This window comes from Schistocerca gregaria, chromosome 4, assembly GCF_023897955.1.
Source record: "Schistocerca gregaria isolate iqSchGreg1 chromosome 4, iqSchGreg1.2, whole genome shotgun sequence".
Classification (NCBI taxonomy): Eukaryota; Metazoa; Arthropoda; class Insecta; order Orthoptera; family Acrididae; genus Schistocerca; species Schistocerca gregaria.
The window spans coordinates 227,395,630-227,416,457 of NC_064923.1; the positions used below are offsets into that span (position 1 = coordinate 227,395,630).

Consider the following 20,828-nt stretch of genomic DNA (forward strand, 5'->3'; position numbering starts at 1 on the left):
CTTCTCGGTGTATTGCTGGGTTTTCAGGTAGCGGAACGCCATCTGCTCACGCAATAGACACTTCGTGTTGTTGACGGTCCAGTCGCTAATATGTTGCTGTATTGCGCGATAGTGGTCAGCATGGGGCCGAAGAAGAAGGAACATTCAGTGGCGTTGCGTGAGAGAGTGGTATTACTGCATTCACAAGGGAGAAGCTATCGACAAATCGGAGCAGAGGTGTCTGTTAGCTACACAACGGTACGAGCCATCATTCGTATATATAAAGAGACTGGAACAACAGTGAATAAGTGTCGTCCTGGATGTCCAAAAGTGCTTACAACCCAAAAACGTCGCCGTGTCATCGCACTTGCTCGGAAGGAACCTGCTACAAGTGCAGCAACTATTGCTGAGTTGGTTCAGACAACCTCCGACAAGACGGTTAGTTTTCAAACTATACGAAATGTGTTTAACGAGGCTGACATGAATGGACGTTCTCCCAGGAAAAGCCATACATATCGGAAATTAACCGGCAGAAACGAGAGTAGTTTGCCAAGGACTACATCAGCAAGCCGATGGAATTTTAGAACACTGTGATACTTAGCGACGAATCTAAGTTCAATGTGTTCGAATTTGATGCAACAAAGAAGGTTTGGCGCAAGCCGAATACACACATCGACACGAAACACTTGCATCCCACAGTCAAACACGGTGGTGGCGGTATCATGGTCTGGGGCTGTATGGCGGCGTCCAGCATTGGACATCTATCAGTAATCCACGGTACAATGCATCATATGAGATACATCGACGTGTTGCGAGGTAATTTACACTCTAGTGCAAATACATTGGGCCTTACTGGGGTGCTCCGTTTCCAGCAAGACAACGACCCAAAACATACCGCCATCAACACCTGGGAGTGGGTACTGTACAGTGCCCCCAGGAGGGTTCTAACACCACCTTAGAGCCCTGATTTGAAGCCCATTGAGAAACTGTGGGCCCATCTTGAAACATAAGTCAGAAAAACGAGCCCGTCCGGTAAAAACGGCTTTGAGAAAGTGCTCTTGGAGGAATGGGCGAAAATTACCCTTGACCTCAACCACAATTTAATACAAAGCGTTTCTAGGCATTTAGATGCTAAAGGGATGCACACTAGCAATTAGAAGGTGAACATCAATGAAGAAAACGAACACACTGTCAGATTCATACGAGTGTGCCAATACTTTTTTGAATGCAGAAGAGCGATATTTATTTTCATAACACTGTATGTTACTTCACGGACAGGTGATTTGGACATATTTGGAACCTATATAATGTAAGGTGGCACGTGTCTGGGTTCTGTTCTGAAATATATGTTTCGTTTAACCTACAACTACTAAAATGTAGCTGTGCCAATACCTTTTGGTGCGATTGTAGGCCGCCACTGACGATACAGTCACAGCCACCAGGAAGCCACCGCATGCCACGAGCCTTCTGTCAGCATTGCAGGGCGGATAATCAGCATCGACAGCAGATGCTGCTGCCCGTACATCAGCAGCAGAAAGGCACAATGGATAGAGGCGACATTTCCTCCCTGAGCCACATCAAGTACCGCAATTTAACAGGCAACAGCGTTTCCGCTCGGTCTACCGGCCTTTCACCACCACCCACTTAAACCCCAGAGCGCTTCTGCGTTCTGCAGAGGGCGCCCGGGTCGTCGTCACGACCGGACACTCCCCATTAAGGACGGAACGCAACTGACATCAGTACATGATACTGTCCCAAACATGACTGACCTCCCTACAAAATTCGTGAGACTACATGCCCTGAGATGGGCCTAGTAGAGCTGTTCATAAGATAACTTTGCCCCTGCATGGAGATACATTGTCATTCTCAGTTCTGGGCGAGTCCATCCGTCTGGCACAAAGGGGAGGCCATCTCAGTTTGGTGTCGCCTGTTTAGTTGCACATTTCATTTGCTATGACCGAAATGATCTGCCCCTTGTGGCTAATTGCCGGAACGGTTTACACTCCAAATGCTCAGGATTCTTTCTTAAAGCATTTCGGAAGCAAATTTTATTCTGTCGTGTTCTATAGCCTTATTTATCAGCTTCATGATGAACTGCTTGTCATTTCGTTAATGGTAATAGTTATTGACCTACTTAGACTTTACGTGAGATCTGTACCTATTTCCATTGCAAGCACAAGAAATTAATGATTTAGTGAAAGTGAAATATTCATAGCATTCATGACATCTCAAACTCTTCGAGACACCAAAAATGTTCAAATATGTGTGAAATCTTGTGAGACTGAACTGCTAAGGTCATCAGTCCCTAAGCTTACACACTACTTAACCGAAATTATCCAAAGGACAAACACACACACCTATGCCCGAGGGAGGACTCAAACCTCCGCGCGGGACCAGCCAACAGTCCATGACTACGGCGCCCCTGACCGCTCGGCTGATCCCGAGCGGCAATCGAGATACCAAAGCGATTTTTCTGGTAAATGACAGCATGTAAAGCGGAGATTTTTTTGTGGTTTTAGGGCGCACAACTACAATGGTCATTAGCGCACTGACTAACTTAGGAATGTACCGCGAGGCACAAGGTTAAAACAGCAACTAAAAGGGACAACACTATAAAAGACGTATTAACAGGCATAGGATTAAAAAAATACAGCATAATCAAACGTCCATAGACAGGTGTGTCAAGTTGATAAAACGAAGAACGCGAGCAGCAGCTCCTGGGTCATCCGCTAAAATGGCATCCAGGGTACATGGCATGCTTAGATCAAGACGCAGCGTAGTAAAATCCGGACAGGACGTTAAAGTGTGGCGGACCGTCAGCAATTGCCCACATGGACAGAACGACGCCGGCGCTGCCGTCAGCAGATGTCCAATTCGTAGCCGGGCCAAAACGACCTCCTCCCGCCGAGAAGGACGAGAGGAGGACGTCCAAGCTGCGGGAAGCAGTTTCAAGGCCCGAAGCTTGTTGTCCGTAAGTGCAGCCCAATCGGCATGCCACAGCGATAAAATGCGCCCGCCGACAAATGACCGTGCTACAATCTGATGAAGGGACACAACAAGAATCCGTCCGAGGCTGGAGGACCGCAGCCTTGGCCGCGGCATCTGCAGCTTCATTCCCAGGGATACCGACATGGCCAGGAACCCACATAAAGCTAACTGGAGACCCGTCGTCCACCAGCTGCTCAAGAGAGCGTTGGATCCGGTGCACGAAAGGGTAACGACAAAGCAGTATATCGCGCCGGTAGGTGGGTGGCAATTCACCGGCTTCAGCATGAAGACTCTCGACGGGACTAGTATAAAACGCTCCGATCGCAAGCCGTAAACCCCGATGTTGTATGGAGTTGAGGCGGCATAAGATGGACTGCCGTGCAGAGGAGTATACAAAGCACCCATAATCCAGCTTGGAGCGGACGATCGACCGATATAGGCGAAGTAGGACGGTTCGATCCGCTCCCCACGACGTGCCACTGAGAACACGCAGGACATTTAGAGAACGGGTACAACGGGCAGCCAAATATGACACATGTGGAGACCAACTAAGTGTCCTGTCAAATGTAAGACCTAAAAATTTTGTTTCCACGAATGCGAGAGCAACGGGGCCGAGTCGTAAGGACGGTGGGAGAAACTCTTTGTAGCGCCAGAAGTTAATACAGACCGTTTTCTCGGCAGAAAAACGGAAGCCATTGGCGACACTCCAGGAGTAAAGACGGTCAAGAGAACGCTGAAGACAGCGCTCCAGGAAACATGTACGCTGCGCGCTGCAATAGATGGTAAAATCGTCCACGAAAAGGGAGCCTGATACATCATCTGGGAGGCAATCCATTATTGGATTGATCGCTATGGCGAAGAAAGCGACGCTCAAAACTGAGCCCTGTGGCACCCCATTCTCCTGGCGAAAGGTGTCTGACAGGACAGAACCCACACGTACCCTGAACTGTCAATCCATTAAAAAGGAACGAATAAAAAGAGGGAGGCGACCGCGAAAGCCCCAGGTGTCGTAAGCCTTCTCCAAATCAAAGAATACAGCTGCGATCGGGCGCTTCCGCAAGAAGTTATTCATAATGAAGGTCGACAAGGTAACCAGATGGTCAACAGCAGAGGGACGCCTACGAAATCCACATTGTACATTGGTAAGTAGGCGTCGAGATTCGAGCAGCCAAACCAACCGAGAGTTAACCATTCGCTCCATCACCTTACAGACACAGCTGGTAAGCGAGATGTGTCGATAACTGGAAGGCAAGTGCTTGTCCTTCCCTGGCTTAGGAATCGATACAACAATAGACTCGCGCCAGCATGCGGGAACATGTCCCTCAATCCAAATCCGATTGTAAGTACGAAGAAGGAAACCTATACCCGCAGGAGAAAGGTTCTTCAGCATCAGAATATGAATAGAATCAGGCCCTGGAGCGGAGGACCGTAACCGGGCAAGTGCATTTTCGAGTTCCCGCATGGTGAATGGGGCATTGTAACTTTCACAATTCGAGGAGTGGAAGTTAGGTGGCCGAGCCTCCTCTGTTTTCGGGGGAGAAAGGCATGGGGGTAAAGAGTGGAGCTCGGAACCTCTGCGAAAAAGCGGCCGAAGGCATTGGAGACATCCTCTGGGGCCACAAGGAAGTCATTCGCGACCGTCAAGCCAGAAACTGGTGAGTGGGCCTTAGTGCCAGATAGCCGGCGCAGGCTACCCCAGACAACAGAAGAGGGAGTAAAACTGTTGAAGGCGCTTGTGAAAGCAGCCCAGCTGGCTTTCTTGCTTTCTTTACAAATACGACGACACTGCGCACGTAATCGTTTATAATTGATACAATTCGCCACTGTAGGGTGGCGTTTAAAGGTGCGTAAAGCACGTCGACGAGCACGTAAGGCGTCTCTACATGCTGCGGTCCACCAGGGGACCGGTACGCGGCGTGAGGAAAAAGTACTGTGAGGGATGGAATATTCAGCAGGAGTGAGAATGACTTCCGTGAGGTGTGCGGCCTGACTATCGCAGCTTGTGAAGGTTTGATCCTGAAAGGTCGCCCTGAAAGAGAAGAGCCCCCAGTCGTCTTTGGAGATGTTCCAACTAGTTGAGCACAGAGAGGGGGTATGATGCAGGAGATGGATAACACACGGGAAGTGGTCGCTCGAATATGTATCAGAAAGCACATACCACTCAAACCGGCGTGCAAGTTGAGTAGTACATACGGAGAGGTCTAAATGGGAATAGGTGTGAGAGGTGTCTGAAAGGAAAGTAGGGGCGCCAGTATTGAGGTAGACAAGATTGAGCTAGTTGAAAACGTCTGCTAACAGGGAGCCCCTCGGACAGGATGCTGGAGAGCCCCAAAGAGGATGGTGAGCACTGAAGCCTCTAGTTAACAAAAATCGTGCAGGTAACTGAGCAATAATTTGCTGCATGTCTGCCCTGGTAACGGCAGACGACGATGGAGTGTAAATGGTACAAATGGAAAATGTAAAAGTGGGGAGAGTAATGCGGACGGCAACTGCCTGCAGGTCGGTGTGCAATGTGATGGGATCATAGTAGATATCATCCCGGACCAGCAACATAACACCTCCATGAGCCGGAATACCTGCCACAGGGGGTAAGTCAAAACGCACAGAGGTGTAGTGTGCCAAGGCAATTTGATCGCATGGGCATAGCTTCGTTTCCTGGAGGGCTACGACGAGCGGACGGTGCAAGCGGAGCAGCAATTTCAAGTCCTCTCGGTTGGAGCGAATGCTGCGAATATTCCAGTGAATAAGTGCCATCGTGAGAAGAAGAAGATGCAAGAAGGGGTCATCTCGAAGGCCGCTGACGGCCCGGCTTCGAGCGAGCACTGCCGCCGCTAGCAGGAGGCGGACAGTCATCGTCCATTTGTTCTATAGGTTCATCGGCCATCTTGTGAAGATGGCCAGGAGGGGGAGCTTCCTCTGCTGGTGAACGGCCAGATGTTCGGCTACCAGCGGTGCGGCCAGGCGGGGGCCTGGGGCGGCAACCGCTGGGTGGCGCAGGAGGAGAAATGCGCCGTGGCGGGGAAGGAGAACTGTGCTTCCTATGAGCCTTCTTGGAAGGTCGATTTGTGGAAGGATTGGTCGACGGCTGAGAGTTCCAGGTACGTAGAAGGTCTGCACGAGACGGTTCCTTCTTGAAGGCCCGTGCATCTGACTTCTGGGTCTTCGTCCTGGCAGAATCTGATAAAGATGCTTGTTTCGGAGGAGCGACGGGAGGAAGAGGAGATGTCGACTGGGAGATCTTAGCCCTGGCCGAACGGACAACCGTAGTGCTGAAGGTCAGATCGCATGTCTGCGTCGCTACCTCCCTGGTAGTCCGAGGAGAGGCGAGGACAGTACTTTACTTCCCCGCTGGGAGCAACGTGGGCTTCCTACTAGCAAATAGCTTGCGAGCAGCCGAGGTGGAGACTCTCTCTTTGACCCGAATTTCTTGGATACAGCGTTTTTCCTTTTAGATGGGACAGTCGCGGGAGGACGCTGCATGGTCACCGTGACGGTTCACACAACGAGAAGATGGAGGTGGACAGTCACCCTCATGGCATCCCACACAAGTCACACATATAGCCGCATTGGAACAAGACTGGCGAGTGTGATTAAAACGCTGACACTGGTAGCAGCGCGTAGGTGTCGGGACATAGGGGCGAACAGAACCTCGTAGCCCACTTTGATGCGCGACGGCAGCTGAACACTATCAAAGGTCAAGAAAAGTGTCCGGATCGAGACAAGGTCATTGTTGACCTTTTTCATGACCCTATGGACAGCCGTCACGCCCTGCTCAGCGAGGGAAGACTGAATCTCCTCGTCAGTCAATCCGTCGAGTGATCTAGTATATACCACACCACAAGACGAATTCAAAGTGCAGTGAGCCTCCACCCGGACAGGGAACTTGTACAGGAGTGTGGCCCGGAGCAGTTTTTGTGCCTGAAAGGCGCTCTCAGTTTCTAGTAACAAGGTACCATTACACAACCTGGTACAAGACTTGACCGATCCGGCTATGGCATCTACGCCCTTCTGGATAACGAAAGGATTGACAGAGGAAAAATCCTTTCCGTCCTCAGATCGAGAAACTACGAGGAACTGTGGGGCAGGCGGTAGTACTTTTGTCACTGGTGGCTGGACAAGTTTCCGTTTGTCGGCAGAAGTCGAGAGAGAAGAAGAAGAAGAGAAATCCATTGCAAAGGAATCCCCCATGATTGCCAGCGTCTCCGATGGCGCGCTCCTTCCTTGTGGGGACCCTATCAGAGGGCACTCCCGCCTTAGGTGATTGTTCACACCTCAGGTCACACCTCCCGAGAAACGGACGGAGGGACCAATCGGCATGGTCGGAAGGTGTCAGCTCAGGCAATCACCCCTCCCTGGGCCTGGCCTTTACCAGAGGGTACGTGCGTGCCTTACTTGTCTACCCAGGGCGGGGAATTACTCGTTACCCCGTTACCGGCTACGCGTGCGAACGCGTGGGTCGGCCTTCAGGCACGTACAGGGAGGAAGGGAGAAGAGGAAAAAGAAAGGAGAGAGGGAAAGAAAGGTCAGACTGTCTCAAACACTGAAGCGGAGACCAGAGAAGGAGGAGAAGGCAAGGAGGAGAAGGCAAGGAGGAGAGTAAGTAAGACAGTGAGATGGAGAAGAACAAAGAAAGGAACCAATCGAAGGAAGGAAGGAAGAAACCAGAAGTGAAAAACCAAAATGAACGCAAATATAGGACGTGAAACCGTCCGTCTCCGGACGCAGGCGCTAACTACCCCATTGAGGGGGAGGGACTCCTTTTAGTCGCCTCGGGCCTATTCTAACCCCCAGACCCGCAGGGGGGGGGGGGGGGTAAAGAGGAGAATATTTTGCCATACATTTAACAGCCAAAGCTCTGGTATCTATTGTGATATTCGAGTAACCAAGGACTTTTTCAATGAAATGAGTAATTAATTCAAGGGCCATCGACACTCGGTGATATGGAAATTAGTATGAGCTAATAAAAATGTACCTGAAGGAATCAGACGTTTATTTTTATTCTTAGCATGAGCTTCTGACCTTATTCTTTAAATTAATAACAGACAATTCCTGTATTCTGTCGCAAATACAACTACATTATCGTGATAGTGAGATGAAATGGTGTAAACCCACTGCGTTTTAGCAGAAGAAGCTAATTTTAAAATGGCAACAAGAGAAAGGAAGAAAGGTTTGCAAGTCAGACAAAAATAAATCTCTGCTTCTGTTGCAATTTCAATGCCAGCAGGTGCTTTTCTTAATAATAAGCAATTGTCGTTTCCAGTTTGTCATACTTGCAAAACTTGTAAATATGATCTTTTGTAGACTCACTAGATGTAGAATGAAAGTTTCGCTCTACAGTGGAGTGTGCGCTGATATGAAATCTCCTGGCATATCATAACTACATGCCGGATCGAGACTAACTCTGAACATTTGTCTTTCGCAGGCCAGTGCTCTACCGACTGAGCTGCCCAAACAAACCTCACGAACCCTCCTCACAGCTTTAGTTCCTCTAGTACCTCATCTCCTACCTTCCAAACTTCACAGTAAGTTTCATATCAGTGCACACTCTACTGCAGAGTGAAAATTTCAGTTTGGAAAACGTCCCCCAGACTTTAACTAAGCCATGTCTCCGCAAATCGTTTCTTCCAGGAATGCTAGTCTTGCTAGTTTCATTGGAGAACTTCTGTGAAGTCTGAAAGGTATGAGACGAAGTACTTGTGGATGTGACGCAGTGAGGAGAGGTTGTGAGTCACTCTTGGACTCAGTCGGTGGAGCACTTGCCCGTGGTAGGCAAAGATCCCGACTTCAAGTCTCGGTCGGGCACATGGTTTTAATCTGGTAGGAAATTTTGCTAGATGTGGTTTAAAAGATGTGCATGACAAGAGTTTGTCTGGCACTTTCTTTGGACTCCATAGTGTGTTGTGTGAAACGTTCACAGAGACCGTATTGATCGTGTGGAGATGTTTATGTATTAGCTGGATAAATACACCATCCAAAACTTCCTCCGTGAAAAGAGTACTTTGCTCCGTTCCGTTCTCGGGTACCTGCGAGCCATAATCTGTAAGTAGGGATCATCACCAGTAGTACCTTATGTACGTAGGCTGTTTAGGTTTTTATATTGGTAACGCCACATAGCGCTCTGTGTGAAAATCACTGGCTGTGCTGTGTTCAGTCTGTGGCTGGGTGGCATTGTTGTAATACTCGCCATTGTAGTGCTGGGCAGCTGGATGTTAACAGCGGGTAGCGTTGCGCAGTTTGATGTGAGCCGCCAGCAATGGTCGATGTGGGGAGAGAAATGGCGGAGTTTTGAAAGTTGTAAGACTGGATGTCATGAAATGCTATATATATGACTTTTGATGATATTAAGGTAAATACATTGTTTGTTCTCTATTAAAATCTTTCATTCGCTAATTATGCCTATCAGTAGTTAGTGCCTTCCGTAGTTTGAATCTTTTATTTAGCTGGCAGTAGTGGCGCTCGCTGCATTGCAGTAGTTCGAGTAACGAAGATTTTTGGTCAGGTAAGTGATTTGTGAAAGGTGCAGGTTAATGTTAGTCAGGGCCATTCTTTTGTAGGGATTTTTGAAAGATTGCGTTGCGCTAAAAATAATGTTTCTCAGTTTAAGCACAGTCTTGCACAATTTTTCTAAGGGGACGTTTCACTTACAATGGGCCATCACAACAGGGCAGATCTCCCATGTTCGAGTGCTGACACAATGTTGTAACCGCTTAGGTGAGGATTTCGTGCCGTGAAGTAGCTGTGGGCTCACAATATACTCTATTCATGCTCCTTTGAGGAATACTGACGCAGTGAACATCGCACAGATATTGCATTGACAGTTGGAGACACAGTGAGTTTAACAGCTGCAACAGTGCAGCTTTGCTTTTACTTAGATTACACCAGTGGTTCTACGTAGTGACTAACCACTGCCAAGAGAATATTCGGAACGAAATTTTTCAATTAAAAATATCACCAAGTATGTAAATCAAAGTGTGGTGCAAAGTTTTTCAGTCGTTTCATTAAGGACTTAAAATACACATTATAGAAAACTCATTCTGCAACAATCACTAGTAATTATAATGTATTTCTTTCTTAAATTTTATGTCTAGGATAATGTTTGAGGCATAATCACCGCAGAGTAACTGTAACAAAACAAGGAAGTCTTGCTGTCACATAATGTTAATGACGAATTACACAGCATCCAGACAGAGATTGCTGGAATTGAATCAGTTATATTATTGGAAGAAGGCATTGCGGAATGACAAGAACTAATCGTCTGATGAACACAGCTTCGTACAGAACGCGCCATGACGAGATCACTGTAACAACTCTTTCTTACGCGGCCTGTTTTTTGTATACTCTTGCCTGCTTGAGGAAACATATCCCACAAATAAAATGTAATCAAGAAGCAGAGACGTGTAGTATGTATGCTGTATCACCAGGCCATGCTGGAATGGAATAATTTTAAACGTATTCACTAATTTCAATTACAACTGAGAAACCGCCAGTCTCGTTTTCAATTATTTCTGGATTTTCTTTACTTAAGTTAGTGATACGCAATAACTTATTTCATGGTCATATATCGGACACAAAGCTCCAATGAGATGATGATAAGCACAAATGGAAAATGGTGGCTAGTTATACTCACGCTTTGAAGGACTAATATTTACATTCCAGCCTGGAAAAGTTGATAAATATCTACTGTAACTTTTGTGATATATAGGTACCTGAGGAACGTCTCCCTGTGATCTTCCCAGTGTGGTACAGGCGAGAAAGATACGAATTTACATGCATCATCATTCCATGAGACAGCACGTAAGAAATACAGTGTATCACAGTCTCAGTGATGAAATAGTTCATAAGAGGGAATTTGTTTGATGCACAGAAATATTGTAGAACCTATAAAAATGCCAAAGTTCCTACATTACATTACAAACAACAACGTGTCTTTATTCGATACACCACAAAATCCATCTCACAAAATAGTCACCCAAACCCTAACTACGCAGAGTAACAATTTTAAAGTGTCAACCACCAATATAGATACGTTTTTACTTTGCTACAAGAAAATTTGCCACATTGCCTGAAAGATGTCTGGGTTCTGTCTGTTGTACATGCAAGTAAGTAGCAACTTCGATGAGTATTTGGTCTGTCGAGGGGGACGAGTTGCAGTACATCATACAATGTTGTCTACCAGTGGCTTTGCTGTCTACGCTACTCTGGTTGGAAACCCCAAATGCCTACTTCTTTATGACACGGTATTATGAAAGTCACTGTATAACTTGAAATAACGATCAAAGACAGATGCATCCTTAATTCATAATATTTTTCTGCAAGTAGGGGAACTGAGTTCAAAACTCCCATATGATGGGATAGAAGATATTTTAATAGCGTACTTAATTAATCGGACTCTTACGTCAGTTATTGCTTACTTACGTAACCTGTTGTGTACATGAACCCAAGGATGGAATGTTGTACAGTGAAGTGCGCGGAATGTGTCTTGAAAGGGGACGATGTTTTATTGATCAGGGAAAGAGAAATGTAGCGTTTATTGAGCAGATGTTGAAGAATTTCAGAAAATGTGAGTTTTCAGTCTAGATATTAATGGCATACCTTGCATGTACGAGAGAGTTATACAGCCACAAAAGATGTTCATTGCATGGATTCAGATCAGTGAGAGGTTACAAATGGTTCAAATGGCTCTGAGCACTATGGGACGTAACATCTACGGTCATCAGTCCCCTAGAACTTAGAACTACTTAAACCTAACTAACCTAAGGACAACACACAACACCTGGCCATCACGAGGCAGAGAAAATCCCTGACCCCACCGGGAATCGAAGCCGGGAACCCGGGCGCGGGAAGCGAGAACGCTACCGCACGACCACGAGATGCGGGCTGCGAGGTCATGAGGAACGATAGAGAAGAAAAGCAACTGGCCAGAGGCAAGCATTGTCCGAGGTCAGCAAGTCGACGCTGGATGGGATATTCCACACTGCACTATGAGCCAAGGCCATCTGAAAAACAAGGTCGTACAGCCGTCACATGCTTCACACGACCTGGTGGATAACGGCTAACCCAGGTTGCGGGGTAGGGGGGGGGGGGGGGGGGCGGGGAAAGGGGCGTAGGGGATAGCGTAGATTGTTCCCTAAATCGTTGGAATTTATGAGGCGTATTTATTTTTAATAGTTAAGAGTCCATATTTATAATGGTGAACAGGTGTTGCGTTACTGGCTGTGCCAGTAAATGCGATGAGGACGACAAAGTTCATATTTTACAATTTGCCAGCTGTGAAGAAGTGCTTGAAAGGGGTAAGGCATCTTTATGGAAAGTAGATTCTTTCCGACGCATTTATTGGTGCCAGTAGACTGACAGCTATTTTAAAACATGGTACTAGTGTCAACAGCGAGGACACAAAATAATTTAATGCATTTCCTAGATTCGCCAGCTACATTTCTTCAAAAGTGACATATTGTGAGAAACTTCCACGACTAAAATTTTCAATATTCATTGTGTGGACTAGTGCGAGGGTTTTAATTGACGGCCACAGTAAAACGGAGCCAGTTATTATTAAACAAGAAAACGCTTTAAAGTATTTCGGAAAGACATGTTTTAGGCAGAGAAACTAGAAAGAGCTGTGCATAATTTTAGTTACTAACATTTCGATGCCTCCTCCATGAAGTAGATAATGTACGGTGTGTTTGAAAAAGTAAGGATTCTTGTTTGCCATTTAGGTGTGATCATCTACCGGAAGGGTGAGGTGTCTGCTAATTAGGGTTCTGATAATTCTTATTTACTTTTCCCGATTGTGGTTGGTGCACGTGCTTTTAAGTGCCACCAGTATGCAAAGGGCTGTTTGAATCCACGGGGTTCATTGAATATTACAAACGACGATCTGCTAGTCATTCCCAAATACATCTTTTACAGTTTTGATAGGTTGAATAGTAGATTGCCTATGCCTAAATTTTGGTGCAGGCATCTGTACCAAAACCGCTAGTTTTGAATGTTACATCGATGTCCTCACGAAATACTCTAAATTGTATTGGTAGTGTCCTGATACGTTGATCTTCCTGTGGTTTCTTTTCTATTGTTTCAATTACTGTCAATGTGCTCTAAAAGCGTATGGATATTTATTTTTATTGTTACTTCGTGAATGTGGCTGATGTGTTGATATTGCAGCTTCTTTCTTTTTCGTAATTTTTAGGAACGTATAGATAGACCGGTTTCTCGTGTACGATGTTTGTAGAATTCGAGACAAGTGTGTTCTTGTCTTTTATGTTTCCACTATCTGCTGTTAATGCTACTTTGTCAGACGGCTGCGTAATGTCAATTTGCGTGAGGATTATATAATCTGATATATAATATTTGCTCTCCCATCAAATGTTAGTGCTGTTACTGGATGTTGTTTAACTCTTTCAGAGGAGTTATAATTTGGAAATTAGTGTCTGCCATTTTGTCATTGCATTGTGTTAGATGAGAAATATTAGCAAATGGTTATTCAAGCGGCATGTAGGAGCTGTTTTCAAAGTAGCTATTGGTCTGTATTTTTCATGGTCTAGGAGCAAAATGCTGTTTCTAGCAATGAAAACACTCATGCCTCTCTATATTGTGGTTTAGCTTAAGTATAACTGAACATTACAGTGTTAAATCTCAAGAGGTTTTGTGAACAAACTAAAAACGTATATACACACATTTGAAACTGTGTTGATAGCTGTTCTTTCTCTCCATACAACATATATTAAGGTACTTTTCCAACAATCTTAGCTTAAGTATAACTGAACATTACAGTGTTAAATCTCAAGTTTTTAGCGTTTCCTAAAGCGTTTCCTAAAGCATAACACCTAGAGTGTAATTTTACCATTTTGTTTGTTACAGGTAAGTAGCAAATGTAATCACAACTGAATGCCGATCGTTTAGTTGGTGTCATTGTTTTAACCGCTGTGGTTTGGAACTATTTTCATCCGTTACCTCAGCAGTGTGTACCGCACTTCAAAACTATTTTGTAAAGGAAAGTGATATTATGTTTAACATTTTCTGTGTGGTTATCAAATCACCGATTATCTGTGTAATTCTTTGAGTACAGTAGATTTAATACGCAGCTACACGTCTTGTCTTGTAATTTTTGTAGGTTTTAGTTCAATTTTCATAATTATTTCGTAGTACAGAATGTAAATTTTGTACTCTGGTTTCTCTGTCAATGTTTTGTAAAGTGTCATGAAAATACTAGCAGTACGAAATAACAGCAATTAATATTTTGTACAATGAATATCTTCATTTTAAAGTGCACAAATATCCCAAAAATAACAGTATGGGCTCCGTTTCAATGATAAAAATTTCTAAGGAACTTTGTTTACATTAGATGCGTCACCATATCGAAACTGAGTGTGAAGTACTACCATTTGCCAAAGTGCTGACAGTGCAATGACTTCTGTAAGTTTACCACAAGCAGTGCCACTTCAAACCCAAGGTCATCCCTGCGACAATAACTCCTCGTCCAAAAATTTCGCAGAGGCTCACCTGTGGGAAGTGCGTAATATGAATGCAGACTTTAAGGCAACTTATTTACCAGCCGGTTTCAGTCCAGGACCACATTCACAATATTCAAACATGCAGTTATGTAACCAGCTATCGTGAACAGGCACCTGGACTAAAATTAGTTAGTAAATAAGTTATATTAAAGTCAGTGTTCATGTCATGCATTTCCTACAGTCCTGGACAAGATGTTTGTTTAAACAATCTATTTGATCTACGTGAATTAGTAGAGTACTCCACATGATTTTGTGTGAAATACATGAACCTCTGCGCAGATGCGCAGGTCGTACCATCCAAGGCATCAGTTGTATGAAGGTACAAAGTACACACACATGGGCAACTTGCGCCCGGAGGGGAATGACAGTTTCCGAATGGAAAGGCTGGGTGGTTGTTCTGTCCCGTTCAAATGAAGAAAGCTGTACTTTTCCAGAGTGAATCTCTCTCACTTCTCGTTAGAGTCTGGGACATCTGACTTCTTGGCCGACGCTTCGTTTGGATGGACCACGTTTGGATAAACCACTTTTCTCGCTCAATGCGTCTTAGGTCAGGTTCCAAACTGGTAACATCAAGCGGTGGTAATTAGCTTTAACGCTCAATTTCTGTTTTCGGGATTAGGTTAATCTACGAGTATTTGTAGGTTTACGCTAGGTTTAAGATTAGATATACAGTCAAATGCGTAATTCGTTAATATACTGTACATTAAGTGGTTTAGTATGTTAATAATGAAACTTGTTAAAGTCCCTAATGTATATTTACTTTCGCTTTGCTGGAAGGTGACGACCCTCTCCCGTTTCGAACATTCTGCTGTGCTGGTTGTTCGTTACAAATCTTAACGAGTGGCTCACTGACTATTGAGAGCTTAAACACAGATGGTTATGTAGACTCGCAGAGGCGACCTCAGTTGTCTTCGCACTTAGCAACCTACAGTTGAGATGTGACTTTGCGGAACTGTATGACAACAAAGAAATAAGGAATGAACTCAGACTTAAGCCTCACCTATGGCATCGGGCAAATGCGGCTGTGTCTTCAGCCAGCTTAGGAGAATCTCCTTAGCCTCCTTAATGCTGTTTTCGTTGGCACCGACGTTCTGATGAGCTCGGACAATTTGTTCCGCTGTGGGCGGCGTGAACTCCATGGCCAGACGTGAAAGGTCGCTGGCACTCGTAGTAGGTTGTTGGTACTGACTACCTTCAGATCTGAGGAAGAGAGCGATAAATGGAATTAAAACAGCTCACTATTAAGAGCAGAGACTAAAATTTGGTACAGCGCAACGTCACAAGTGTTTATTTGTTACTAAGCGGTCCTTTGATGGTTTATAATATTACACGATACTACTGTACAATATTATTTTCGTTTCCCCTAGACTAGTCAATAAAACTGCCAATATTGTTCTATAATACAATGGTTCATAGCACTGGATGATATACAAGCTTTTACTGTGATAATTGCTCTACTTTGTTTCAATTAGAGGAAAAAGGTGGAGAAAAAATTGGTACTAGGAGCGTCAAAGACCACCCAGAGAAACTTGTTGAGAGAACTGAGGTTGATCCAAAAAAAAAAAAAATCATCATTTGATACACTACGGGAAATATATCAGCGCCACCCTCCCTCGTCCGCCCTCCCTCCTGCCCCCCCCCCCCTCCGCTACCACCCTCACCCCAACTACAGATAAATTTCTGCTGTCACCCATAAAACCTCGGGCGCAGCGCACACAATTACACAAATCATAAGATAAATATTCAAGAATGGGTTGTTTGGGATGGGTCATTCATGCTGACCCAACAGGTCTCTCTATTTCCTGTCCCGTGTATATTAAAATAAAAAATTATAATTTATTGAAAAAATAATATTTATTACATACTATTATACAGAGTCATATCACCAACTATTTCACATTTCATGTCAACACCTCTACCACGGACAAATATACAAATATTATCATCACGCAATAGTTTACAAAACTTCCTTGTCCTAACACACAATGGTTTACCAATAAAAAAAATTGTCGATGTTTCTCCAACACCACGAACTTGAGACATAGTGATCATGAACGTCCGGTAACCGAGAACATTTCGAGGAGGTACCTGTTCCAAAGACGTAGCTGTAGACTTAGTAGTAGTATCAGTACTAATTATTGCAACAGTCATCCAACATTGACCAACAGGATTGTCAGTAACAGAAAAAGTAAAATCAAAACGACCTCCTCGAAAAACAGTCTGTCCTTTCAAGGCATCAGTAAAGACGGACGAACTGATATTCATGTTATCCCCAGTCACCACATCCAAAATAGATTTGTAAGTAGTAGGCTTCCATCGGAAGACACGTTGTACCCTGCGACGAGGCATGCTATCGACTATGCGTCAGCTACCGGAAACACGCTATTTCATAAAAAAACGAAATGAAACAATGACAGATGCAGTTACTTCACGGCAAGGAGCAATCACCGTTTAGCTGTGATACCCTGCTACTGGCTGTTCTTTCGAAGAATTCAAGTTTACAAGTGCAGTTAGAACTTATCGTTTTCGAGACATAATTATGGGAACGTGTCATGCATTAGTATGTTAATTAAACTATTATGTTGGACTAAGTATAGTGTGCGCACCGATGAACGTCTTTAAGCTTTTATTGATAATATTCCATTAATGAAGTTTTTAGAAACTTGTATCGTGGCCGTTTCCCACATTTTCTGAGCAACAAATTATATGATTGTGCATTCTGGCGTAAAACTACACAATGCAAGCAATGATTTATACATTTCGATGCACTCTAATACTAATAGTCTTCCCGGCCGCTGTGGCCGAGCGGTTCTAGGTGCTTCAGTCTGTAGCCGCGCGACCTCCACGGTCGCAGGTTCGAATCCTGCCTCGGGCATGGATGTGTGATGCCCTTAGGTTAGTTAAGTAGTTCTAAGTTCTAGAGGGGTGCGGGGTGCTCTTGCCGAGGAACGTTGGGTGAAATCGTCGATGACGGAGCCACATACGGAGACCAGCACGCTGGCGACGGCGCCTTGAACCCAGCACTTCCAGAGTGCTCTTGGCCTTGGGGTGAGGTCGGTGGACGACCTGCGGTCTTTGACCCGCCCCCCCCCCCCCCCCCCCGCCCTTCATGCCAGAGGAGCCGGTCCAGGGCAAGAGACTGGCCCCCACCTTTTTATCACTCGTTACCAATGATGGCTGAAATCGAAACGAGTGTGTAAGTAGGCTGTTTAGGTTTTTCTATTGGTAACGCCACGTAGCGCTCTGTATGAAAATCACTGGCTGTGCTGTGTGCAGTCTGTGGCTGGATTGCGTTGTTGGAATAGTCGCCATTGTAGTGTTGGGCAGTTGGATGTTAACAGCGCGTAGCGTTGCGCAGTTGGAGGTGAGCCGCCAGCATTGGTGGAAGTGTGGAGAGAGATGACGGAGTTTTGAGAGCGGAAGATCAGGATGTGTGTCCACCAGAGACAGTAAATTTGTCAGACTGGATGTCATGAAGGAGATTATATATATATATATATATATATATATATATATATATATATATATATATATATATATATACTTTTTAACACAATTAAGGTAAATATATTGTAAATACATTGTTTGTTCTCTATCAACATTTTTCATTTCCTAACTGTGCCTATCAGTAGTCAGTGCCTTCAGTAGTTTGAACCTTTTATTTAGCTGGCAGTAGTGGCGCTCGCTGTATTGCAGTAGTTCGAGGAACGAAGATTTTTGTGAGGTAAGTGATTCATTAAAGGTATAGGTCATTGTTAGTCAGGGTCATTCTTTTGTAGGGATTTTTGAAAGTCAGATTGCGTTGCGCTCAAAATATTGTGTGTCAGTTTAGTGTTTATCAGAATAGGTAAAGAGCGAAATGTCTGAGTACGTTCAGTTTTGCTCATCTGTTTGAAAATCAATTAGCGTAAGATTTTTATCAGCACAGTAAATGATTAATTTTTCTAAGAGCACGTTTCAGTTACCAATGATGGCTGAGTGATTCGAGTGCGCCTAAACGGGCATCTATGGTGTCTGCTCCCGCTACACAGGACGAAATGGGACAGACAGAGGACGAAACAGTAACACAGACAAGCGAGGATTACACTGCTCTTGCAGCAAAACATCAAGAACGGCAAAATAAGTCAAGCGGCTTTGTCTGTAATCAAAAACGAGTTATCAGCATGGGCTACGGCCAATGCAAAACTTGAAGGCCGCGTTACGGAGTTAGAAAAAGAAAATGACAGATTGTGGAAGAAACCCACTAAGACCTGGGCGGGTGTGGCTGGGCAAGAGCCAACCAAGCCACAAACGACTAAAGACACTACAGAAAGAGTCACCAAACGGACCTGCCTGGCCAATACACCAGTGTTAAGAAAATGCAAGAATTATTAACAACCACAATTGATCCAGTCAGAGACAAAATTAAAGTTAAACCCTATAGGAACTCGGTGATCGTAGAAGTTGCCACCGAGGAGGATAAAGAAACACTACTAAACAATTAAAAGTTGAATTCGGTGGTCAAATGCGAACCATCTGGGAAAAGGAACACATTAGTCATTTTGTACGATGTACCGACAGTAATAACAAATGATGAGCTATACGAGACAATCAGGGCACAGAATTTCGATGAAACTGATGACGAGGAATTTAAGAATTCTTTCAAGCTGAGATTTAAAACGGGGCCTCGGGACCGTGATGTCTTACACGTCGCCGAGGTCTCCGCGCAAATGTGGAAAAGAATCAGAACAATGGGCAGATTATGTGTAGGCTTCCACGCGGTAAACAAGAGTGATTATATCGTGGTACCTCTTTGCCACAACTGTGGTGACCTGGACCACATTCTGAGGCACTGCACCAGTGGGTCGGCATGCCCCAGGTGTTGTGAGAGCGGTCATACTCGGGAAGAATGTAGAGCAGTGGGAGTCAGCATTCCGTGCAACAGTCGCGGCAAGAAATCCTGTGGTGCTACGGGACGGAATATCCCCACCTACCGAATGCTCGAACAAAGGTTAATTTCAGAAAGTGATTATGGCTAAGCAGAGCTCAGTAAACAGGATGCCTATCCTTAAATCTCCGAGCATAAAGGAGGAAGAATGCCATGAGGGCAAACAGATTTAAAGAATTTATAAGGTCGCTTTCGGGCCCTGCTAAAGTGAAAACAATAGGGAAAGGAATTCAAACAAGTCTCCCTATGACGGACATAGATTCTCAAACAGATTTATCCGTGAAGATCACAGCTCCTCCCTCACTAAACCGGGGAATGAGGCCGATTAAAGAACAACAGTCGCGAGAGAATCCTGTGGGGGCGCCTCCACCTCTGGCAATTTCCAAAGATGAACGAAGCAAAGTAGAGCGTCATCTACTCCAAGAATGCATAGTCATCAGCACCAGTGCACACACAACCGCACCAGACACCCCCGTAATCAAGCTACCGCCTGTAGACCCGGTTAGGGTGTATCCCAATATTTACTATGCAACTGGCAAGATTGGAGCAACCGACTATCCTGACCACTGCCTCATCACATGTGGTCTGGGTGGGACATGAGAACGGCAGAAAGATCAACTTCTCGGTAATGGAGGCTGTAGCCAGAATACAGCTTAAGTCTGTGAACCTTCCCACCGACTTCGGAGCCCTGCGAGATTTACTTAAGAAAGTCTTTGAAAGACGTGGTGAGAAATTTAACCTGAATGACATGTACACTCATTAAGTTTTAGCCAATGGTCGTATCGCATTTGATAGGAGCAAGACCTGGCCTGACGATAGAATACATTCTTACTTCCCATAATGACTAAGTTAACTATTTGACAACAGAACGCACACAACAGTAGACTGGTGATGCAGGAGCTTCGAAGGCAGGTGGAGGAGAGGAGGCTTGTCGTGCTCTGCCTACAGGAGCCGTACTCTCAAGCCAGCAATCTATCCTTCGCAGCCGCCACATGGCAGATTGTCAGTAGTGGAGATGCCGCCAGAGCAGCAATAGTAGTCACAAACCAAACGCGACGGTAATTAACACACTCGCAACACTAACAGTCCCTGCAACGCCATGGAGATACAATCACCTGCGGGAGTTATAACTATCGTAAACATGTATTTCCAGTATGGAGATAACATCGAACAACACCTAGATCACTTAATAAGAGTAGCCACAGCGTTGCGGAGGCGAAAAATGGTTATAACAGCTGACATAAGTGCAAAATCCCCCAAGGTACAGTGGCATAAGAGATGAAAATGGTGGCAAAGTGGAGGAGATGATCATGGCTTTACAACTTGTGGTGGCTAATAAACCTAGTAATCCTACCACCTATACGGCGGGAGGGGGGCCAAAGTCCCAACATCGATGTGACATTAGTCACAGCGAATGCTGGAAACAT

General features: G+C 45.0%; 1 protein-coding gene across 2 annotated transcripts in view; it reads right to left on the reverse strand.

The window, feature by feature from the left end:
- LOC126267152 (alpha-tocopherol transfer protein-like) overlaps positions 1 to 20,828 on the reverse strand; it is a 112,220-nt gene that overhangs the window by 55,399 nt on the left and 35,993 nt on the right. For both annotated transcript variants that reach the window (XM_049972090.1, XM_049972089.1), the window contains exon 2: positions 15,475 to 15,674. In XM_049972090.1, the coding sequence (XP_049828047.1) occupies positions 15,475 to 15,613 (139 nt within the window). In that variant the 5' untranslated portion in view covers positions 15,614 to 15,674. The remainder of the gene's footprint in view (positions 1 to 15,474; positions 15,675 to 20,828) is intronic.